The sequence below is a fragment of the Pelecanus crispus genome, chromosome 6 (assembly GCF_030463565.1).
Source record: "Pelecanus crispus isolate bPelCri1 chromosome 6, bPelCri1.pri, whole genome shotgun sequence".
NCBI classification, from domain to species: Eukaryota; Metazoa; Chordata; class Aves; order Pelecaniformes; family Pelecanidae; genus Pelecanus; species Pelecanus crispus.
In genome coordinates, this window is record NC_134648.1 from 66,448,295 (window position 1) to 66,473,835 (window position 25,541).

The 25,541-nt window shown below is 37.7% G+C and overlaps 1 protein-coding gene across 1 annotated transcript in view; it reads left to right on the forward strand.

The window, feature by feature from the left end:
* SLC38A6 (solute carrier family 38 member 6) overlaps nucleotides 1-25,541 on the forward strand; it is a 41,299-nt gene that overhangs the window by 4,745 nt on the left and 11,013 nt on the right. The window contains exons 4-8 of the mRNA XM_075712743.1: nucleotides 1,400-1,452; nucleotides 4,567-4,606; nucleotides 15,699-15,777; nucleotides 20,695-20,777; nucleotides 21,248-21,306. Coding sequence (XP_075568858.1) covers nucleotides 1,400-1,452; nucleotides 4,567-4,606; nucleotides 15,699-15,777; nucleotides 20,695-20,777; nucleotides 21,248-21,306 — 314 coding nt within the window. The remainder of the gene's footprint in view (nucleotides 1-1,399; nucleotides 1,453-4,566; nucleotides 4,607-15,698; nucleotides 15,778-20,694; nucleotides 20,778-21,247; nucleotides 21,307-25,541) is intronic.

The window sequence follows — 25,541 nt, forward strand, 5'->3', positions numbered from 1 at the left end:
TATAACTTGTATCAGTGTAACGGCAGATGCAAGAGATCAGTCCAGGTTCATGCTGAGAGCTGACTCTGGCTCATCTACTTTTGTCATTTCATTTATTTTGTCACAGCATATTGGTGTCAGTAGTAGAGCAGAATGTGAAACATCGCCCTTGAGAAAATCATAGAAGAAAATTAATGACTCTGGTTGGTTAGTTGGTTTTTTTGTTTCTTCCCCTCTGGAGCATTGATCTGATTGTGTGCAGAGCTTCAGTGAAATAAAAACGCCTAAGCCTGGGCAGTTGGCAGTGTGAGGCTCCAGTCCCGTCATCGGATCTCTGAACCGCCTGTGTCTCCCGCGTCTTGTTTCATTTACTTCAGTGAGACTTCACTCAGGTGTGAAGCTCTGCCCCCGGCAGCTCAAATTGCAGGGCTGGGCCCTAAATTAAGATGTGACAGGAGTAGAAGCCGTAGTGTACCAAGCAGAACCAAGGAAGAGAAAGCAAGTGTTGTGACAATAAAATTATGTGATTTTGAGATTAATTTTACCCTTTCGGGCATTTACAGCTGCGGGCCGTTTTATTATATGCTGAGAAAGTGAGTGGTATTTCTCAGAAAACTTTCATCTTTTTGATATCACTTGAGTTTCTAATAACAAAATACAAAGCAACAATGAAAGACTTTAATATGACTTCCTTCTTTCTGAGAAGGGATTGGTTTGAGTTACCGGCAATATTAGAAGTGAGGTTCAGCTAAAACTCAACAAAAGCATACAGGAAACCACAGGCTATTTTAATGTGATTATGTTAAGTCAGGTGCAGGTAAGGGCAGGATTTTTGTTTTGTTTTTCGTTTTGCTTTGGTGTGTTTTGGTTTTTTTTTTTCTTTTTAACAACAGATTTCAACCAAGGAAGGTGTTTACCTTCAGCTCTCTTGAAAATAAATAGTGCCAAGTTTTTAAAAGCTAGCAAGATGGTGACTGATGTGTATATTCGTAGAAGGATGAAAATGGATCCTCTGTTGTCATCTTAATTTAAAAAATAAAATATGGGAGTATATTATATCTAATTGTTGGGGCTAATTTCAGAATTCCTCACCTATAGTATCACTTGCAAAAATCTTTGGGAGAAGGCAATTTGCCATTAATGTATTATTATCATTATTTTTTAAATATTACTAGTTTTAATATTAAAATGAGTTTCCGGAGAGTCTCTGAATGGTTGAGCATATAGCTGTATTTTTGTAGCAGGAGTACGGGTGTATATAAAGCTATTTTTAAAATAAAAAATACTGTAAAATACTCTTTTAATTCTGTCCTGAATTATGTTCATTTAAAAAGGGGAAAAAAGGGAAAGCTAGAGGTTTCAAGTGATTTTTGAAGTTAGATATATTTTAGGGTTTTTTTTTTTTTTTCCTTACTTACAGCTGTCACTTCTTATGAAGACCTTGGCCTGTTTGCTTTTGGATCAACTGGAAAGGTGAGTATTTATTTTTACCTGTGTATTTTTCTTCTTGGTCTCATGCTTCTGATACACAACTGTTCTTTGCGTAGTAAAGAGATATAAATTAAGTATGTAGTATAATTGCTGACACCCTAGTATACTGAAAAATCCCTTACGTCCTGAAGCTTTTTGCTACATTTCAGTTAGTGTGTCTAGTTTCAGGAAGCCCGAACTTTAGTTAACTGTAAAGTAGACGTTCCTTAAATGCAAAATTTTTTGCTACTTTCCTGTCAGTGTGTTCATTTTTTAGTTGTATGTACAAATATTTGCTTCCTGGCATTGTTGTCGAGCTGGCTCAGCAGTCCCTTTCAGGTTTGTTACAGTCCCATCGTACCTCTGCTGTAAACTGTTAAGAGACAGGTAAGTGATTTACTGTTGGTGTTCCAGCGTTTAATAGAGATCTAAGATAAGTGTTTGCCTTTTGTGTAGTTTCCACAATAGGAACAAATAAGAGTATGTTTAATGCATGTTGATTTTTTTCTTTTGTTTAATAAACTCTTCAGATTAATGTTTCTTGTTGTTTTATCTCATGATAAAAAAAAAATACCACCAGCAAACTATTTTTAGTAGAAGAGTAATCAACATGTAAGTCATGCCTTTTTAGTAGTGTGTACTGAATCTGTTTTTCTTAATAGACAATGTAGTCCAGTAATACTGGGTGCACAGGAAATACTACTTGTAAATGCTGCATGTTTAATATTGTGACTTCTGTGCTCTGTGTTTCAGCTACACGATACTAAAAGATTTTACCACACAGAAGTGCAATTTTAATGGTTTACTGAAACAATGTAAATTTAAAAAAAAATGAGTTCTGCCTAGCAGACTAGACTCTAACGTCTTCTGTTTTAATGTAACTGAGAATTAAATCTGAGCTATTAGGTGCTTGTAAGACTTCCATTAGCATTAATATGCAGATATGAGTGTAGTCTGTGAGGATTAGTATTTATCAATCAAAGTTAAGATGTGATCAAGCTCAAGAGATAATAAATCTTGATATTATCAAGGTATGAAATAGAATTATTTTTTACAGGAGCTGTTCTGTACACATTAACCACAAGCCATTAGATGCAGAAGCCATGGAAATGTAGAGCTTCAGGAGATAGTAAAATGTGATTTAGTCTGCCTTTGCTGTGAAGCAGGGCTAAACACACAGAAACCATTCTTGGCAGATGTTTGTCTTATCTGTTATTTCAAAGCTTAAATGAAGGAGATTTCACACCTTCACTATGTAGTCAACATCGGTAATTTTTTTTTTTTATTCTCCCTAATATATTGTCCCTAATAATTTAGTAACTTTTTCATAATTTTCAGTTTAAATAATTTGTGCTAAAAATCATCTGGTCTTTTATTTTCAGTGTGCATGGAGAGCACTGGAATATTTCTAGGTTGGGAAGTTGTTGGTTTGATAAAATAATTAACCAAAGTTCACCAAGCTTTCCTGATGAACTGACATTTTCTGGAATGCTTATCTTTCTCTCTTGAAGTATCTTTGATATTTATACTCCTTTCTTAAAACTTGCCTGCAAAATGGAACACAGTAAGCTGGCTGAGAACTTGACAGGGACAAGAAATGTAATTATTACCTATATTTTAGATAGAACATGGCCAGTACTGCATCCCAAAACAGGATTTGCTGTTTCTGTCGGTGCTTCATGCTACTGATTGTGTTATCTCAGACTATCTTCTCTATTTGCAATCTAATAGCTCTAAGTCATATATTTGAGATCATCTTCCTGAATACATTGCTTTTAACTGGTCTTGTTGATTTTTAGACTTTTCCAGTGTACAACAACCATTCTGAATTCTAATCCTGTCCCTGAATGCTTCTCACTTCAGGCAGGCACAGGTGGCTTTTTTTTTTTTTTTTTTTTTTTTTTTTTTTTTAAGTAGTACTTACTCTTCCCTCACCTGAGTCATTTGCTAATGATACAGACAGACTGCTGTAGGACCTTGCTTGATGTGGCATCTTAAGTTGACAGTAAACTACTGGTTAACTGTTCTTGAAGTAGAGCAGTTATTCAACCATATGGTGATTTTCTGTCAGACGTATTTTTCTGAGATTTGTGAGAATGGAGATTTTCTACTATTGGAAGACTGCTGATTCTCCCTTTCCAAAGCCATGAGGTTTTGTTTCCATCTATGGCAAATTCCAAGATACTATACTCTTTTCTTTCTTCTTTTTTTTTTTTTTTTCCCCCCCCTTCCCTTGGTGACTTTTGAACTGACTGCATTTGTTTAAAATCTGATATGATTTTCTAGCTGATCAATTGAAAAAATGGCAACTCTGCTTTCAGATTTTATTCCAAAGTACAGATTTGGGTTTTTTCTCATACCTGTGGCTTAATTTTTTCCAAGTTGACTTAATGGTAGCACTCATGTAGAAAGATTCTGCTGCATCAAGAAGAGCAGTTGGTAAAAAGAAAAACTGTACTAGATGATTGTACTATTTTAGAACTGAACTGAAAAGAAAACACTGGGAAAACTTTAGACACTTTTAGGGTTTTTTCAGTTGGAAGTTAATTCTGTGGATTCAGACAAGTATTTTGATAGCCTGTGATCATTTCTACTTCTATATCAGTCCAGTATGAATAATCACAAATGCTAAAGAAACTCTATCTAGTTTACAAGTTTAAAAGAATAACGCCATTCATGACAGTTAAAAATGTTCAGGTTTTTGGAGTGAGGAAGTAGCTTGTACAAATCTCTGCTGTCTGATTGTCTTTCCAGAGGTGAATGATCATCATCTTTTGTACTCACCTGATATAATTTAGAATGCACTTACATGTTTTCAGTGATTTGAAAACCTCATCTGCTGCAGAACAGGCTTCACTGTGACTTCTCTTGTTTTGTCATCTCGGAATGAAAATGCAGTATTTTCAGTGAGATATTTTGCTTTTATATTCATTTTAGGTTGCGTTGGTTTCCATGTGTTAAACTCTTCAGTAAAGGGAAGATGCCTTTCCTTTCAGTACTAGTTATCACTTCTACATCTGGTCTGTTTAAGATAATACATATGTGTTTTATGACTGCTGTAGACGTACGATTTTAGTTATCCTTACCCTTTCTAAAGAGATCAATTTTTTTTTATAGGTCCTTGTTGCAACTACAATAATTATCCAGAATATTGGAGGTAAGAAACTTCATATGCTCAATATTAAGCGAGTGGAGTATAACCTCTACAGTCTACAAAGCTCCACAAACACCAAAGGCAATAATTAAATGAAAGTGTTCTTAAGAGACTGATTAAAAGGACAGAAAACTTAAAGAAAAGGCTTATGTGATCATGCTAAGCAGAAGTGCTGTAGTCGTGGGGTAGATGGGAGGACTTACAGGGGTTGGCTCGTATGCCTGATACTGCATGGCAGGATGTGGAGCACAGCTGCGACAGCAGGCGTTGCTAATGGGAAGGGGCTGAGGAAGCATAATCTCCTCTCCACTGTTCCATACATTTGCATCTGGTAGCTACACTTTATCATGTCATGTGTTTTGGTTTTTGCTGTTGGAACTTGCTTAGGCGTTTTAGTGATTTGTGTAACAACTGAACGTTTCTTAGCCATGAAGTAGGTAGTTTTTTGTTAGTTCAGTACCTTGGTTTTGGGAAGGGTTGTTTAGTTTGCTGACTTTCATCATGTGGGCTGATAATCTATGTTATCGTATGCTGGGCTGTCCAGTTACATTATTCTTATTTTGTCTTCCTTGGTGCATGACATAATAAAATAACACTGGCTGTCTTTGTATTAAAATAATCGCTTACGCATTTAAGCTCTTACACATGTATGTTCACATACTTGACAGTTACTAAGTAGTAGTGCCCTTAGAAATTAATTGTCTGAAAGTAGACCGTGTTTAACAGAATAATTTTAATTTTTTTTTGGCTGTAAATGTTTTGGATACATTGATGAGGGATGAGGGAATTCTGTGAAAGCTCCCTTCTTTAAGTCCCCTACCCCCAGGAAGATACACATGTTCACATACGTTGACTAAGGAAACAGCTTTCCAGTGCTGCTGTTCTTTCCTTTAGGATTACCTGTCAAGTCCAGACAATTCAGTGATTGCTGGTTTTTGTCACTGTGTAGAGACCTAGAACTAGACCAAGTAACTGCTTTTATGATAAAATTGGAATCTTTTCTTATACTGAAAGCTCCAATAATAAAAACTGCCTAATCAAAATGGCTGTAAAAATCCAAGCACTAATTTCAGGCAGGAGTGAACATACTAATTTTGAGATTAAGGATTATTTATTCATACAGGTTTTAGAGGATGTTCGGTAGAAATGAACAAATTTTTTAATTTCCTTTCTTGTTTGAGTGGACCTCTAAATAAACAGTACTAGAGAAGGAGGGATACACAGTACAGGTTCTGGAGACACTGGGATCATGTACAAGACTCTGTGGTCAAAGGAAATATGACTCTCATTTTTTCCTCATAGCAGTTCATAACCTTCTCTGTGTCATTTTTAATCAAATTCATCTCGGTAACTCTAGAGCCCCAAACTATTGCATGCTGTATATTACCAAACCTTATTCCATCTTCGGCAGTGGCCTTCTCTGCCAACAAGTTGGGCCTGGTTTGCCAGCCAGTGGTTTTCCATTTAACTAGTTAAAAAGTAGGTTTTTGCAAGTTGAAACTCTGCCTTCAAATATTTTTAGTGACCTCATTTTGATGGAAGCTTTCAAAACTCTGTTTTGGTTCTTCTGGTTCCAAGGGCAATATCTTTCATGTAAGAGAATGGTAGTAGTTCATGCATCAGGTATATTCGTTTGCAAAGATCACTTAGTTTCAAATGCACTGAAAAGAGAAAGCTGACTTTCTGTCTCCGAATCAGTGTTAGTAGTGCCCAAGCATGCCCCAGTCTGTGAGGAAGGGTGATCTATGGAAACGTGGGTTGCAAGCTGGGCCTCTTTGGCACCTTCTCCCGTACAGAAGATGCATTGTGCTGTCATTGCAAGGAGCTATCGCAGCTTCTGTTTAGTATTTAGATTTCTGTTTGGGAACAGAGCTCCCAGCTGTGTTACTTCTTTCCTTAACAACTGCCTTTGGCAGAGTCCTGTGATGCTGCAGTCCAAGTCAGCAGAGCAGCACTGTGTCAGGAATCGTCTTTGAAGATGAGAAGATGACTATACTGCAGGCTAACAGGCCCTTAAAAATAGGGGGGGATGAAGAGCTCTCTTCCCTTCTCACTGAGCCTTGACTCTTGAAGAAATGCATAGAAAGAAAGGAAATTTTCTTGTCTTTCTGGCCCGTCTAGAGATTTTAAATAGGAGTGGTGAAACTGTGTGGTGTAGTTTGTCCTGAATGGAGCCATGCTGGAATTCAGTGTAAAACTTACCCTTTCCCCTTAGCGCACTTTGGTAGGTGTTTCCCCTCTCTTTGTTCTTTTTGTCCGTTTGAAGGAACAGCAGCACCGTGCCTGTTGGGCAGACATCCAGACTCTGTCAACATCTTTAATTTCAGAGTAATGCTAAAAATAAAGTTGTTTTCTGCTACCTCCTCCATCATCAGACCTGGGTACATTACATCATATGGTATCTTATTTCAAAAGTGATTGGAGAGCATGAGATAATGAATGATGGTTTGTGATTAAAATAAGCAACTTTACTAGGGTTATTGTCACTATCAGCATCTTCAGAGTTTTTTTTAGGCTTAAAGGCTTTTTTCAAGTTTGGTCTGATCACTTCTAAAAATAATGTAAGTGCGGAAGTGATTTACATTCATTTGTGATGGAGAGAGCTTTTTAGTAATCATTTTAATATAGTTATGCTTCCTGATTTGTCATCTTTGCTTTCTTAAAAAGAAAGCTTAAGGTGCAAATTTGAATTTGACATCCTAATTGCTTACGTTTATGGATTTGTGTAGATAGGGGACCTGATTCTTCTACTGGCAGGATACACAAAGAAAAAAGAAAAGATTTTTATACAGCTACAGAAAAGCACTGGTTGGTCAAATTTGGAATTTAAAAGGTTAAAAAAAATTGATTTCAGGTACATTGCTTGGAATTTTAACATGTATCTCTAACATGAGTGCTCAACTTCCCTGCAGATTTTTAATCATCTCTTGGAACACTTTATGTCATGTCATGTCAATCCAAGTAACACAAATCAAATACCAAAATCCATTTAAGTACCAAGGATTAACTAAGGATGCATCAGGATAATGCGTTAACTTTGCAATATCCAAATGTAATTAAGGTAATCTCAAATACGGTGACTTAAAGACTTTATAGAGCATATACAAATTCTTAGCTTAGAGTGATTAAACTTTGAGAATATTTGCTTAGCTTTCCTTATATCAATATGTACTTTCCTTATATCAATATGTACTTGGTCTTGCAATATAGGTATTTGTTAATAAAGTGAAGCCAGAAGGTTGAATGGGATGGCCAGAGCTGCTCATTTTTATATGTTCTCTTTGTCAAGACTTTGCCCCAATCCAGCAGCCCTTTAATCTAAATAGTGATTAGTTACATGGTTCTGCCTTGTTCTTGAAAGAGCTAGTCGGTGTGTCTGTGGGGTTGCAAAGTGGACACCAGAAAGGAAACTAGCAAATCGCATGCTACCAGGCTGTTATTTTGCTCATCCATTCCTCCTGACCCTTTCCTGGCACTCCATGTCTCCAACGTCCATTTCTTGCCTGCCGTGCAGAAGACGATCTTGAAGGGTTTCGGACCTTGTCACGTGCCCTCTCAGATGCGAGAGGGCCCTTGGGGAAGTTGTACGCCTGGAGGGGTAGAAGGAGCGAGGGAGGCTGCTGTGGAAAACGCTAAGTTACACGGCTCTGCTGGCTCTTGTAATCCTTCCCAGGAGCAACTGGAGTTGGACAGAGTCCCCGCTATTGTTTGAATAGCGTTGTGCTTCTAGGAAGTGATGGATGAGGCACAGTGGGCCAAAGCCGTGGCTCGGCGTCACGCAGCCCTTCCCCTTCTCCCGCCCGGGAACTTCTGCGAGCTGCCTAGATGCTTTCCAAAGGGGGGAAGGAAGATGGGAATTACTCCTCCTGGGATTGTCCTCTCTGCAGATGTGACTGAGAAGGAGGACAGTCCACAGCCGTGTGTCTTAAGAGAAGATCGGTAGGAATCTTAAAGCGTATGTAATGAAGCTAGAAGAGGAATTATTTTAGCAAGGCTGGTGGAAAAATGGAGACAAACACAATAAACTATTGCACAAGAGCAGCTCTCGGTCTGTGGCCAACACTAACAAATCTTCAGCATTTAGGTCTAGCAGGAAGTATGCGGAGAGTTTTACAGCATATTTCTCCGGGCTGTGGGCTGGTATCAGCTGAAGGTCACTGCTGTAGGGAGGTACGACCCGTCCCAGAGGGCCTGGTAGCTGTGATACGCAGAAACAAATTGAAACTGCTGAGAACATGAGTTTAATTATTTAAAATTTATTAGCAGTGGGATTAAGTGCAACAGGAGAACCTGCAGTACAGCCATGTAGCATAGGTGGTCTGTATGAAGATTTTTTGCAGCCGACTTTTCTTATTTTTCCAATTTCTTTCGATAGGCTGAGATACACAGGGGAATCCTTGTGCTGAGGATCAGTATGAGTAACTAGCCTGTCTTGGCTTCTACCCAAACGATCATTGCAGTCGCTCTTTGGAACTAAGCTTTCCAGGCAGCTGTCTTAATTTTGCAAAGAATTATTTGCTTTCTAGTATAAATACAGTTTAATTAAGTGTAATTTCTGTAACGGGTGCTTACGGATTTTGTTTCAATGTTCTGCAATTAACATGTCCTCAAAGGTACACGTTTTTCTTCTTTGTAAGGATAAGTAATGAGGAAAAAAGATTGTTCCGTATCCCTGGAGCGCTCTTTTATCCTCGGGTCTGCCTGAATGCTAGAGGCAGTAAATAGAAGTTACAGGATTAGTTCGGATGGGAGCTTCAGCCCTCCAGTTCAGTCAACGTGACAGACAATACACAGAAACCCTGCTATGAATGCAATACATGCTAAATATGTATTCACAGTTGGATAGTTCATATTTTTCGAGCTTCCCGAAGTAAATCAAGAGGTGTAACCGCTGGAAAAAGCATATATTTAAATAACGGTGCGAGTGCATGGGCGATGAGGCCGGCCTGCAGCTGCCCGGGGTAGGTGGTGGCCAGCGGCCGTGAGCGGGCGGCAGCGTTCTCGCACCACCATCTGCTGGCCTCGCGCGCCCCGGGAGAGCTGCCCGGCGCCTCGGGAACCTCCGGCCTTCTCCTGCTTTATTCCCCCCGCTTTTTTATTTTGGGAGGTAAACAATGAAATTTAACTTACAAATTTGCTTGGGGAGGGGGGTGATATGTGTGTTCTCTGTGTACTTATAAATGCTGTGCATGGATTAAAAAAAAACCCGAAAACAAACCTACCTTGTTTTATCAAGTCAATTGGGCATTTTTGTTTTGCAAATTTTTTTTTTCCTCTAGAGTTCATCCATTCTGAAATTTAGTTTTAAAAGTATTTATAAATTTTTTCTCAAACTTAAACGCAGCAAATATTTTTTGAGAATGGGGGAATATCCTTCTTTTTGTAATCAGAGTACAATACTCTACAAACTTTGAAAATAAATTAATGGTGCAAATTGTGGAAGAATAAAATACAGCTTGTTACATGCTGAGACCTGCATTGTTAATACCTTAAGAAGTTACTGAGCTTCCTTTAAGTACGGAAAACCTAATTCTGTTTTCAAACAAACTTGAATGTTTGTTTTCACAGTGCCATTTGCTTTTGACCTGAAAGCCTAATTATCCTTACTGATTCAAAGTGAGGATTTCCAGTGCAGAGCTGCCTTAATTAAGGGCAGGTTTGTCAGCTCCTGTACTAATTTAACAATTGATGACCCATGCTCTTGTGTTTTTGTATTGCAGTGAATGGTTGTTGGAGGGTTTGCTATGGTAAAGAATATTAAACCTGCTTTAAATAAAAAAAAAAACCAACAAAAATCCTGACCTGCAGCTATGCTTCAGAATGGAATATCTGATGAGCTATGTAGAAAACATTTCAGTTTTATTAGCATAACTGTATAAATACAATTAAACTAATGCAGTTTTACCAAAATAAATCTGCTGCCCACGTGTTCCCTGTGGAATAAGAAGGATTTTTTTTTTTTTTTTTTTTTTAAGCTTGCAGTAGATAAGTTCCAGAGTAATTCAGATAAAAGCTAAATTTATAAGGAAAGGGGAGCAGGGGTATGGAAATTCTTCAGGATGAGTGTCCATAACATGAAGACTAGCAAAGAAGTTGCCAACCTATTTCTGTTCTCAGGACTTCTCTATATGAACAAGCATTAACATCTCCTTTCACACACTCCAGTCTACACCTGTATTTAAAAACAAACAAATGATCCCAACATTTTTTTTTTCAGTTTTTAAGCTTCCACTAAGAGGAAATATTAAAAACAATACATCAAGTAATTGGGAGACTTCTTAAAATTGAATATGTGGGGGATTCACTGCAAAATGAAAACAAAAAAGTGTGCTCTTAAGGCATATGGTGCGAGGGCTAAAATAGCTGATGGTTTTCCCTGGCATCCATGCATCATTCCTGATGTTTCCACAATTCAAATTACTTACGAGGAGCTCAATGCAGTACTGAAGTGCTTCCTATCGTGCTATTTCTTTGACAGGAAAAATGGAAGCTTGCCCAAAATCCTCTCTAGTTTCACTTTCTTTCTTGAAATCCTTTCCTGCTTTACTCTTTAATGTTGTCACGTTGTTTGGATTAGCACAGATTCAATTTTAAACAGCCTCCATACCAGCAAAGGGAGATACTAGCCCAAAGGAGTTTATCACATGGAGTTGATATGAAAGATGCAGCTCGGTTGGGCTGGAGTGTGCGGCGACCGGTAGTATTTATTCTGCTATTTCTGTCTTTCAGCCTCTAATCTTTTCAGTATTTGGGGAAAAATAGGGCTCTTACTGACTGGACTCTTTAGAGGATGAGAGTTACAAGCATTTTCATTTACCTTCATTATCTACAGGCATTTGTGAGGAATCTCTGTGTCATCTGGTATTCCCCCAGATGAGAATCAAGATTGCTCTATTTGTCCTGACTCCCAAATCAGCACCCCTCTTTTTTTTAAGTAGGAGCTGAAGAGCCAGTGTGGCTGTACTGATACTGTTTATTTTTCCCCAGCCCCCTATCTTCTCCTGTGTGAAGTTTGGAAGGCAGCTTGGTTCCATTTCTGCACAGTGCTTAATAATGCAAGACATCTTTATAGTGCTCTAATATGACCAGCTACAGTGGTAGAGTAGGAAAAACTAACCAGAAGAGTTAGATTCAGTCCCTTCAATAAAGTGATTTGAAGGGATTTATCACCAGCCATTTTCTAAGGAAGGAATAAATTACGTGTTTACACGTAAGTTTAATGTACGTATTCTCTTGCATCGTTGCTGTGGACTTCAGCAATTGATCTTTTTGGAGTAGTATAATAAGGAAAAGTTGCACTTCCTTTTCTGCTAACTGAAAAGCCACTCACGTATTTGATTTTAAGATTGGGCCACCTCAGAAGAGGTATTTTGGGGACTATTTTAAAAACATAGCCTTGGCTTCCCTTTTCTCCAGCAACTAATTTTGTTCAGGTAGGGGTACATGTGCTCAGTGTTAAACAATATCATAGCACAATAAGGACATTACGAATAATGTATGCGTGGTATGCATACTTATACAGAGTCATATCTCGTGGTGGCACTACAGGTTATAATAGTGGCAGTGTAAAGCAAGTACCCTATTTTATATTGTACAAACATCTTTTTTCTGTCAAAGAGCTAATACCAAGTTTTCAGAACATAGCAAAGTGGTAAGCATTTTAAGAATGTAATTTCTTACTGCTTTCAAGACCGTGGTAAGCCTGTTGAATAATAAAGTAGTAATATGATTTTGATTTCTGCTGAATACTGTTTTATGGCATTTCTGTCTCAAAGCCTATTGAGAAGTTCAAACCTGCTTAGTTTTCCATCAAGTAGCTCGTGGTGCATACTGAAAACTATTTAAATATAAGATGATATATGCAAATGTAGGACCTGAAAATTAGGAAGTGACAGTATGAAGATTGCTCACATAGCTATAGATCAGCACTTGTTGCATCTGCATATTGCTGAAGCCTCAAACTACGGCGTTGTACACCATTCGTTCTGCAGGAAACCTGTCTCATTCAGTGCTAGAGAGAGATGTCTCGTGGCAAAGAGAGGGTGACGGGAAGAAAACATAACATTCTTTTTTAGTTTAGGGGGTGAGACTGGGTTGCAAGAGCAGTAAGTTCTGCGCTCTCATACTGTGTGCATGCAAAGGGGCTCAGCTCTGAAGGGAATGTTGCTTCTGTCATTTGCTAGATTTTTTTGAATGCTTGACTTCTAAAAGTGAATGTATGTTTATTGTAATTTTTGTATGTGATAAAAGGTGCCTTAGAAGTTAGCCATTAAAACATTGAAATTATTTTCAAAATGACAGAGGAAGTCAGTATTTCAGAGTGGAATAAATCAAAGCACAAGGTACGCTTTTTGCCGTGTTCACTTGTGTCACAGTTTAGCTTGTGACTGTGTAATCTCTTCCTTCCGTTACACATTAAGACTGCCAAGGATAGCTGACATTTAATTTTTACAATATAACTTGACGTGCCTTCAGTCGCGGTGGGCGTCGGGGGAGTTAAGTAAAATTTCTTACTTGGAGCGAAGGATACATGACTTTTTGTCTGTCATACCGTATGCACTTTATTACTACTTGTGACAATTTTTTCAAGTTGCTATGACCTTTTTCAAGACCCTTCGCTGTTTTGGTTTCAGCTTTAAAAAACAAACAGCGTTCTTTGCTCACTTTGTAGTGTGTTTCGGAGAGTTATACAGCGGTTAGTGTCTCTTCTTTCACGCTGAGTAAAGCTACAAGGAGCTGTTGCTTATGAGGAGAATTGCATCTGTGTTTGTAAGGGAAGAAAAAGCAGGATTTGATTTTTTTAAACTGTATTTAAAGTGTGGGTGTCCTGCTCAGGTATATGTACGAGATTGATCGTCTTATCTAAGCATTAGGATATAAATACAATTATTTGTTTTCTTCATCTTCTAGAACAAACAAGAGAATATAAACTCGGAGAAAAAAGATCCAACTATGTGAGATTGTTTCCCATATGCCCAGAGAAAGAAAGAAAGATGCATACAAATGTTTAGCATGTGCAAGTTTCTTGGTGCATGATTGGTTCCCTACTTAGGAGAGGAATTCAGTGAAATAAGACTCCTCTTTTAAAAACAAAGAGTAAGCGCACAACAAAGGATAAGTGATCAAATGATTAGCCAGAGGCTAATAGGAATGCAAGGGAAGAGTGACAGATTGCATATTAGGAGGAAATCTGATCTGGAAATTAATTTGAAGCTTTCTGCAGCCAAGGCTGCCAACGAACTAATTTTAAAATCTCTCTGAAGGACATAAATATATGAGAATTCTGACTTGCTTGTGTATAAAGCATTGTATAATACAAGAAAGAAGGCTAGTGGATAAATAAAGTTGAATTACAATTTAGAGGAATTTCCCCCCTCTCCAATTTTTTAAAAATCTGTCTTTGCTTAGGGTGAGGTATGTATCTGCCTGTAGCTTAGCGTGAGAAATTATGTTAATTTACTTACAAATTCTGGTGATTTAGAAATATGCATGCTGTAAGGTTCTCTGTGGTTGAATCTACATTCGGTTGTATGCAAGTACGAGAGTAAAATCAGGACAGCAGATAAATACCTCACCAGACACAATCAACAGCTACATGTCAACAGGGAAATATGCTTGAATACTGGAAAAAACAGAGCTTTTAATTGTAAAGAAGTGAATATTTCCTTATTTAGTGACCTACCAAATGGTTTTAATTTAACCTTGCGGTAGGTAGATGTCACTTTGTATTAATAGAATTCGCTTTCTTTATAGAGACCATATTGCTTTTCTTCAAAATTTAACATTAACTGCTGTAGTGCAGCAGTGTCTGAGTCCACACAGTTTTTTTAAGATTCAAAACACTCCTTTAAAAACACCCCCACAAACTTACTACAAAAATCAGCTTATGGAATTTTGCTGGTTTACCTTTTTAAAATTTATGTTTTAATTTTAAAGCATTAATAAATACACCACGGTAAAATTCTAAGAATTAATAAATACAGAACAGTGAAATTTGAATACAACAGATGAATTTTTGTCAAGCTTTAAATGTAACTGAACTTTTGTTGGCATGTTACTAAAATTACTTGCTGCTGAAGAATGGAAGTTAGTTTCATGTAGGCTTTGATACTCGTTGAAGCTGTTTGTAAATTTTGATTTTTCTGAGGAATTCTCTGCTGGTTTTTGATTTATAGAAATACTTGCTCTTTATGTAAAAGAAAAAAGTGACATGAACAGTATGTGAAGGTATCAGGTTAGTATAATTTGTAATTTAAAAAACCTCTCATTTATGCCTTTGATCATTTTATATAGTAAAGGAGAAAAGTGATACCATGAAGTACTTTTGGATTTATGGGTATGCATCATTGCTTTCTTGTGAATAGAATTATAAATGCTTAATTGCAAATCAACACTCCTATAAGAGTAGCTAACAATTTCTCTTCTGATTCACCATTCCTGTATAGTTTTGCACTTGATGTTGTTGTTGGGATCTTCTTGGTGGTGGGTTTAGCATGAGAAACGAGATCTGTCACTGATAATCCTTTTACTTCTGAGGGCCAAACCATCCAGTATATAAAGAACCTTTCAAGTCCTATTCTTGTCTTTAAATTTCTGTTACAGATTTATTTTGTGCAACAGCAATTGAGCAACAGTAAAAACTGAGTCTTTAAAAAAAACCTATTGTATTGATAGAAACAAGTCTTAACTATTTACTCTCGTCATTAACAATGTCTTACAAAGAGTAAAGAGGAAGGAGAAGTGCTGCAGCCTTGTAGTCTGTCTCAAGCCTGTGGGTCCGTATTCCCAGGTGAAAGGTCAGGCCTATATTTTATATTGTTTTGCCTTTTAGTCCTTTGGATTATGTTTTCCTTGTTTCAAGACTCACATCGTAACAGTCTCTTTGGAGGCGTTAGCTAACATCAGTACAATACTCAGGGATTTGCAGCTATTTTTAAAGGAACTCTATGAGAAAATAAATTCTGATTCTGGTGCCGTGGTGTCTAATATATAGCTGAGATGTTCCAATCGTAACCATTCTGGTCAAGCTGTGCTAATTGTTGCAACCAGAGATACGGATATTCCTCTGCTAAATCTGTTCTGCTTCTGTTTGCAGCTATGTCATCTTATCTTTTAATTGTAAAGTCTGAACTTCCTGGTGCTGTTGCGGGGTTCTTAAGTGGAGACGAGAGTGGGTAAGGAAAAATGCTTCATACATTCTGTATTTGTCTTGAAGAAGAAAGTGGTTCAGGACTGCTGGAGATGGGTACTGACACTTCCCTCTGATCTCACATGCTAAAAAAAATTATTTATTTACATGAGTTCTTGGAATATGAAATATATTTGGCACGTGCAAGCCTTCTGCAGCACACACACGGAGAGCGTGATTCTTTCCTCATAACAATTTCCCATCACATGACCTTAAAGTCAGTGGCCAAACTCCATCTACAGAAATCTCCCTTCTGTAAAAATTTAAAAGGGGAAGCAGGAGGGGACAGGAGGGAGAGGAGGAGAAACATTTAAACTGCTGTCATGTTATCACTTCACATATTTCAAAACCACAGTACAAAAACTGGCAGACATTTGGTTTTAAATACTTTGTTGTCTTGCTCCAGTAATTGGACTTGTCTTGGGAAAAATTCCAGGTTTCCAGACTAGGTTTATAATTCTGTAACTGGGTTCCCAGTAAAGAAATTATTCTTCGCAATTGAGCTATAAAGCTGTATGTAAGGAGTGTGTCCCTCAGATTTCTGTCAGAACTGTCGCAAGAAATCTGTGCCTGTGCTAAGACAAACATTACAGCTTCAGCACTGAAATACCTTGTCCGAGTTGTTCCAGTGCTGCTGTCGTTCTAACAGCGTATCTTAGACTGTGTTACGACTATTTTTCCAAACTGCAATTTTCAGATGTTTTGAGCTCAAAACTTTCTCTGGATTGAAATATAGTGAAATTGTCTCAATGCTGTGTAATGCTTGTATTATTCCTGAACGTTGTGGGTGAATTTTAAGTTTGAAATTAGTTTTTTAAAAGGTACTTTAGTTCATTTTACATTTTGTCATTTATAACTTTTCCATTTTATAATGAACGTTTTGAAAAATGAAGTGTGGTGGTAATCTTGCTTTCTCTCTTTCTGCCCTCCTGGCCTTTGCAATAATATATTTTTAGTAAGGGGCTTTTTTTTTTTTAAACTATTATGGTTTATGTGTATACGTCATTTTTAGTCTGCTAATGTATGTTTTCCAGCTGTGATAGTCATCAGCTTTTCATTTGGGTGCTATCACCTTCTCCTTCAAGAGTGTACTTTAACTCCACTCTTCATACGCAGTGTCATTGAGCTTGCTACTGTATCTGCTGCATGTGTGTTCCAGTCTGTCTGTCCTCAGCTTTAGCATATAACTTCACTTACTACTGGTTTTAATTTTATGTCAGCTCTGTTTATGCAAAGTGACTTTGCAACGAAGATACACTTCTAAACAAACAGCTTACGAAAACTCCTAATAGGTAGAATCTGGGGGTCCTGCGTGCATGCATACTGCTCAAAGGATTGTTCTGTCTAAAAAAGGCAGTATAAACAAGTTATTTATTAAGCTGCCTATTTGATAACACTGCCACCAGCTTTAGCTGTTTTTTCAAGGTCCTAGTGCAGATCTTCTGGATGCGAACACCGGTGAACAGGCAGACAGGTTACAGCGGTTGAACTGGTTATTACAAATCATCTGAGCCGTGGTAGTTCTCAGTGCGCTGTCAGCGCTGCCACCATCCGTACTTCCTCCTTAGTTGAAATTACAGCTTGAGATGGGAGAGAATTTCAGTTTTGCATTTAGAAAGAGCTGAAATTTTCCATAGAAATACTAAGCACAGCTCAAGTGGTAAGCTGATTGTCAGCCCAAGTTTCTGTTTCCTGTTTCTGCCTGTTATTGGGAGTTCTTCCACTGATACATGTTTATTTGACACAATTTCACTCCTCTATTCTTTGCCCAAGCAAATATTTCAAATGCAGTCGTCAAGCAATATTCCAGGTGCATGCACATAGCAGACCTTCTCTGTACGCCCATATCTATGTCTCATATATTTTGCCATAGTAATTGCCGTGGTAGATCATAATCTTTTGTTTCTGTGTGTTTCTTCACAGATGATGATTAGTTTTTTACTAACAGAGTTTCTAAATTGTAGGAAATTGTTTAACAGAACTAGGTAATCAAATACCAAGCCTAAGTAGCAACTTATTTCTGCAAAGGGCATAAATACTGATTAGTTTGATTAAACTATTTTAACTGGACCACTTGTTTCCAGATGTGGTTGCACAACTGCTCTGTTTTTGTTAAGTCATTATAGCATCTGATACCCTTTCTTTTGGGTACAGAATTTATCTTTTACTGTAGTTAGAATGTATCAAAAGCATCAGTTAAACTATCTATGAAAAATATTTTATATGCATATACCATCCCAAAGCATACTTTCGGGAAAGCCATTTAAAGAATGTTTTGCGCATTGGATTATTTTTACAGATAAGGGTTAGCAGGTGTGTGTATGTTTGAAAGGCTCAGAGCCAGTGTGTAATACATCTTCATGTCTTACTAAAACCCAAAACCATACAATATGAACACTTGTTAATAGCAAGTTGAGCTGTTTCAGTCTATCTTCGTAACAAGAATTCCACATAGTTTTGATGACATGAACATAGTTTCAAATGAAGATTATGTTAAAATGTTGTAATTTGTGAGCCCTCCGTTAACATTTAATGACCCTGTCAGGAGGATATGATTGATGCAATTAAGTTGTCTTGCTTGTGTGTTATATAATTGATATGGACTGAGAGTAAGATCCTAATTTAGAACATATGAATGTCTTGTCCTGTTGCACTCAGGAATGAAATTAAAGTGACTTATAAGTGTCTGCTTTTAGTTAAAATATGGGGGAGGGAGGAGGAACATCTGCATGCCAAAGCATTTTCAGTAGAGTCAAGGATTTATATTCCGTATTTCATACTTGGAACGTTTTTATCATATAGGATTAAATTTACAGATCAAACTGATTTTAAAGGCAGTATCAAAACCTTTATTCTGCCTTTGGAAAATAAGTGTATTTATACAACAGTATTTTTTGGGGAAAAATGGACACATTTTTGGATAACCAGCAAATGATCCGCTATTCTTTTTTTTGAGATCTTTTTAAATAAAAAAATTGGTATTCCAAAATTCAGCAGTTTACAAAATTATTTTTTCTCCTTCCCATCACCTCATTGCAGTTTTCTTCTCTCTTTTCCCCCTCCCCCACAAATGTTTTTTCATTTACCATAAAGTAACCAAAATAATTTTTTCTCTGGCCTGCTGAGCTTGTGAGCTACAATGGCAACTGTGGATTTGCTGCATGCTTGGAATCTGGAGACTTAAAACAGAGGTCCTACATGTACACACACTGCAGCATCTATTATACTTTTGCCTACTGCTATGATACTGTTCCTCCTAATCTGAACATCCACCATACTAGAAAGAAAGAAAAAGTTCAAAAACATGCAAATGCTAAATGTTAGCAACATGAAGAATACTATAGTGGGGAGCTGATATTGGCAAAGTTGCCTTTTCACTGGAGCAGTGGCAGACCTAGGCTAGTTATACGGTTTTTTGAAGAGTCATGTATTTTGAGTAATTTTTAATATAGACATTGTTACTTAAGGGCTACTTTGATTTTTGATATGGCAAAGATGCCCTCAACTTTGACATTTCGCTGTTCATTTATATTACCTATTTTTTCAAACATATGACACAAATGGTTGTCCATGATGTATGACAGTAGTTAATACGTGTATATGGTAATTTTTGTTTAACACAGGTGTTATGGTACTTTCCTTATGATAACTTGAGGTGCTGCCTGTTTATTAGGTGCTGACCATATCCTGGACTAAATAAACTTGAAGGTCAAAGGCCAAGGTGTTTATAGGTAGTAAAGTCGGAGGCTGATGTGCAAGATGTTTATCAGTACAGGATATGGTTGTTACCAAGTTAAGGGGAGCCACCCTCAAGATGTTTCTGTTTCTTAACAACTTACACATCTGTACTTTTATCAGTTTGGAGATGAGATTTTGATACTTTGAATAGATTTTAAATGCATTAAGACTTCCTATGCCTCTACAATGCTTTTTCAATACGTGTCGTTTCATGCATAAACATTATAGCAGATTTCATTAGCATAATTTCCATCCCTTCTGTCCTTTAATTTTGTGTGGATGTATGCAAAGAATGAGTGATCACTGTGTGCAAAGCTAAAGATAAGAAAGTTCTCTTTATTGCTGTTCCTTCTTACATTACCTCTGGACAGCAAACATCATTTCAACTAAACTGGAAGTTGATTTACTTGTTGTTTCTTCTATTATTTGAATGCTGTGATGGTAGGTAACTTGGGCAGAAGAGGAAGTTGGTATGTGTAGAAACAACTGAATTTCCAAACAAACAGGTTGGGTAGCTTAGCTTTCTATTTCACACCTCTTGGAAATGGTAAGGAACTAAGGTCATGTAGGAGTAATAAAACGGAAGGGAAGTACAGCAGTAAGTGGGAATTAATGTTGCTGTTTCTTCCAGTTGTGTAAATACGCAACTCGGTGTAATCCAATTCAAGATATATGTAGTGTACTATGGTAAGTACTTCTGTTGGAAATCTGCAGAGTATGAAATACCTTCCCTCTGATCATTGCTTTGAATAAAGGCAGGGATTTGCATATTGTGCTGCTGAGAAATAACTTTGCACGCATCAGACCTCTGAGTGGTGGCCTTGGTAGTGTTAGGTTAATGGTTGGACTTGATGATCTTAAAGGTCTTTTCCAACCTAAACAATTCTATGATTCTATGATCCATGCAGACACTTGCTGATGGAACTTCGCCTGCGGTGCTGGTTCATTATGGGATGGTGCTTTGCTTCCTCATTATCTGGGAACTCTATTTTATATCACAATATAGAAACTAGGAATACAAATTCATGTAAATAGCATGTGTGACTTGAAATGGTTTATTTTTCTTGTCCTAGTGGTTATGTTGTCTAAGATCACAGTTTTAAAGTAGAACGTCTATTTTAGGACCCTTGAGCTTTGTGTCAGTCACAAATAGATATTCCAACAGGTCTTGGTACCTTGATGGGAGACTGCTGCTACTGATTACTTCAGTCTGCATTGTTTTTCCTCTTGCACTTCTTCCTAAAATTGGTGAGTAATTAAAGGAGAGAAGCGAATATTATTCTACTTTAGTAGCAATTACAGTTGAAGACTTTAAAACCTTAATGGGTTATTTATTTATTTTAACTGGCAGGGGGCTGGTGATGGTGGGGATTACTTAAGTTGTTGTAGCGTGTTCTGCCTTCCAGCCCTGCCTAGTTAACCTATTACTTGGGTTGCAGTAGTATTTTGTCTGCAATACTAAAATAAAATCTTTACAGCAGAACATTAAAGAGCTGCATTTACTTACAGCGTGCCATTAGTGGTAAGCCAGTTCTAATTCTGCCCTACAAAACTACATAAATGATCTGTGACAGGCAGTTGGAATGTTGTTATTCTGAGTCCTAAGCCCCAGATACCAAGCACTGTAATAGAAAACATGCCTAAAATGTAAAGCTTTAGCTGTACATTAGGATCACTTTCCTTATAAATTCTCTTTTATTTTTACTGTTATTTTACAGGCTTTCTTGGCTACACAAGTAGTTTATCATTTTTCTTTATGGTGTACTTTGCTCTTGTGGTAAGTTAAAAATCTGTGCGCAGCTTATCTATTTTTTTTCTTACTGTTCGAATGTTTTCATAAGACTGTTTTGAAATGAATTGTCTTCCCCTCCCCCCTTAACGTTTTATGTGAAATGTAGTTTTCCTTAAGTTCAGTATGTGCTTGCTTGGACAGATTACGTTTGTTTTGCTGAGGCATGGAAATGTATATGAACTTTCAAGCATGTGAAAAGATTTAAAATAATTATATTTTGGACTGGTAAATGTAACAATATTTTTGTTTTGCTGACGGTGCGGTGAAGGGAGCTGGCACATACACTTTTGTTTCCCTACTAGTAGTGGAATGGAATTCTGTTTTCTTAGCTTCTACCTATTACTTACAGCAACTAGTGCAGAAGAAAATTTAATATACTCCAAATAAATTAAATTTACATGTATAATGGAGTGACAGAGTTCAAAAAAAGGCAAAGAAAACTAGAACTTCATTAAGGTGGTTTACAAGATTCATTAATACGTCAATGACCTTATTCTTCTTTCCCGCTGAAAGGAAAAGTTCTTTTCTCTGAGCCATATGGGGGTTTTTGACCCTGATGTTCACCCTCGCAAGGCCCCTGTGAGGTAGATGTTTCCAAATATCAAAAGTGAGACCCGCTAGGCAGATCTAAGAGGGAAAACGTGCCTCTAAGTTGCACTACTTTTCTTTTTACGGGGAAAAAGTGTATTAATCCATGTGTGTGATTTGTGGCACAAGCAGCAACTCGCACTCTGTCATCTAGGTATAGAAACAAGAACCTTATTTGGGAGCCCGGAAAAACATTCCCCCTCTCCCCTGTCTTTCTGGCTTGCATTGACTTGCATTTAATACCTGTTTTACAAAGGGATAAACAGAGTTGAAGGCAAGTTGAACAAACATGCCATCCAGGAGACCAAGGCAATCCATTAGGAGCTAAACCATGTGATAAAACCAAACTTCAAAGCTGTCAAAACATCTCCCTAGGGTATCCCTGGAGAATTGCAGTGTTTGTAGGACCTTGGGAAGTATTCTTCCTAAGCTGATCATTGAGGAGCAGCTACAGCCTCTCCAGAGCTAATGGAAATTCATTTGTAGTATTTATAAATTACCTTAACTTTTGACCTCTCTCCTAAAATTTTTCTGAAAAGGAAAAAAAAAAAAAAAAAAAAGAAAAAGCACTAACTATAATGCTGAAATAGGTCTTTGGCTGAAGCTAGTTGCAAGAGTTTTAAAACAGGTTCAGCTCCTGGATTTCAGTGGGAATGCATATGCATCTCTGAAGAAAGCTGTTGTAGTGGGTGGATGCATTTGAAAACCATTTTGGGCTCAGAAACGGCAAGTGTGTAAGCAAGACGTGTGTGCAGACATGTCAAGCTGGGATGATTTAAGCTAGGGTTTAGTTTTGATTCTCTATTGAAGTAGGTAGAAAGTACTAATGAAGGAGTACGCAGACTACTGGATTTCTTATGAAATGGTTACATTTGTATGCTTACTCTTTGTTGTTAAATGAGAAAGAAGCAGCCGCAGTAAATCTAATTGAGGCCAAAATTTTTAAAAGCCGTTGCGGATATTTAAAGAAAACTAATACTCTCCACAGAATATTCTCTCTGACTTCTTTGGGCACTGAAACTCAAAGGCATTAACTGCGGTTTAGTTTTCATATCTAATGCTTTGAAGTGGGTGATATGTGCTGTTGAAATGGTGTTTTAGTTTGCACAATGTTAATTTCTGTATGGCAGATATGTTTTAATTTGTTCCAGAAGAAAACTCTGTTAGTCATATGGAAGTAATACATTTATATTTTGCATATACAATAATTCTGTGCATTTTCAAGTGCATACCATCTGTTCAGCTTTTTGCCAGCAAGCCACAGTTTTAATACAGCCTGCAGAAAAGATAGGTACAATAGACAGCATATGTCTTGGTCAGTATGGTCTAGCGAGTGCGCCAAGCAAGAGGTCTAGAGGCTACTCTTTGTTCTCTGTGCTCTGCTGTGGGGCTTTGGCAGGTCACATATCTCCTCTCTGTGCTTCAGTATCTTTTCCTTTAAAGTTAATATGCTGGTTAGAGCCCTCACTTGGAAAAAAGTGAAAACACTGAGATGAGCTGATCTGGGAGAAAACCACATATATGTAACTATTAATTCAAAGCCAGATTCTGTGAGGTCCTGAGCGCTTTTGTCTCTGATTGTTGAATACTTTCCTGACTTGAATCCTAAGTGAAAAGAAATTAAATGTGATCGTTAAACTTTTTTTTTATTGCCTCCCCTCTTGCTATATTGAATATTGGTGAAGACTAAAGACAGATTTTTCTTTTTTTGTGGAGACAGCCATATTGGTAGCTTGTTCGACAAAGGTGTTAATGACTCCTGATGGTATTTTTCTAAATCTCTTGTTTATGTTCCCAGAAGAAAATGTGATGCAGATTTGGAACCTGCCATATGTAATGAATGATGTTATGCACAGAGAGCCCCTCCTTGCTGAGTGCTGTCAGTACTGCGGGAATAAAGGGATTCCTGTTTTCCCTCCACAGGATACAAAAAAGCAACATCACTGAGAATAGTAGAACATTTTGAGCCTCTAACTTTGTTTTTTAGCAATGTTTTTGGTGTGGGTTTAAAATACCCTATTTCCATGAGAATCTCCCTTTAGGTTTTAGTCTTTTTTCACTTAAACCAAATGTTTGTTACACTCAAAAGACAACGTGTATATGAAATAAGCTTTAAGTTCCAGAGGAAGATTGTCTGTGCTGCCTGCACAAGTGCTCAGCTAACTGGGCTGTGCTGCCAGCTTAAAAATCTCTTCCTGTTGGGGATGGACCTCATTAGAAATACGGAGTAGACTACAACTGGAAACCCAGACAGATTTGAATAATTAAGCAGGTGGGCAAATATAATTACAGATTTTAAATGCACCTAGTGCGTTTTATTTTGGCTCCTTTTATTTCCATTTCAATCTGTTCTTAATCTGTATTAATTTCATTTTACAAAAACGTTCTTCAGCTTTTTTGTTTGGCTTGGCTTGGCTTGTCCTCCCTTTGCAATGTTTATATGTATCTTTGCTCTTTAGTTTGCAGGAAATTCTGCCCCCACCACTGCCAGGCACACTTTATTTTCCCCACAGCTTGCCCTTTAGCTTCATGTCCCTTTTCATTGCTCCTGAAGCCTATTCCAGCCTTAGCCAGAGTTCCCACAAGCCTTCTACTTTGGAGCCTTCAAAGCATCTCGTTTATTTCCCCTATCTGGGTGCCTTCAAATGCACAGAGATCTCCTTGAAAAAATATTTTGCCTTCTTGCTCAGCCTCATAAATGTCTTCAGCTAGCCAACAGGCTTGGGCTTCCTGATAGCACAGCCATGCATCCACGGTTGCGGTACTGCTGCAGCAGCAGCCTGCATCTGTGTCTCAGCTCGTAGCTTCTCGCCGCTTAGTGCGCAAGAAAGAGATGAAGCAGGGGTGACCCATGTGCCAGAGTCACACATGTACGATACACGCCCAAGTTATATTTTAGTGTTTGGTCCTTTCCTCCTTCTCCCTTGCTCGCTCTTCCGTTGAACTTCTTGATGTACCAGCATGTTCTTGTCCATTCTTCTACCCTTCCTCAGACGAGGTTGTGGTTCATGTTGCACAGAGGAAGCAGTTTAGGCAATCAATAAGCAGGTAAGAACCGATCTCCTGGTATAAAGTGGTGCCAGTTTAGCGTCAGAAACATAGCTGGAGGATTTCCATTGACAGTCCTTTTTCACAAACTTTGCAGACTGCTGTTGAGCAAGCTATTACCTAGTTCCATACCTTGAGTTGTTGTGGGTTGTTCTTAGTCATGCAATTTAAGACATGTTATTGCCACAGTGGACTTGGCGTGCTGTGTACCCGCAGTTTCCTTTCCCCATGTTCCGTCCGGAGGTAGCATTTATTTGCTTCTCCTGGCACTGGTGACAAGAGGGAGCATCTAATGGTTATCCTCTGGGAAACACCACTTGGCTGCAAGCAGAAAGTAGTTCTCTGAGCCAGGAGAAGCGCTCTCTTCCATGTTATTCTTCTTGTGAATCTGAGTCTTTAATTAAGTTTTTAATTATTTGCTCTAGGCTTCAAAAGAATTATAACCTCTAAAGCCAGGCAACTACAATAGGAAATTAATTAGGGTGAGGAGAGCAATGTAACTATCATTTTAAACTAGGCTCCTGAAAAAGGAGGTAACATTTCTTATTTTAATTTCCCTTTGATTTTCAGCCCTTTTACTTGGC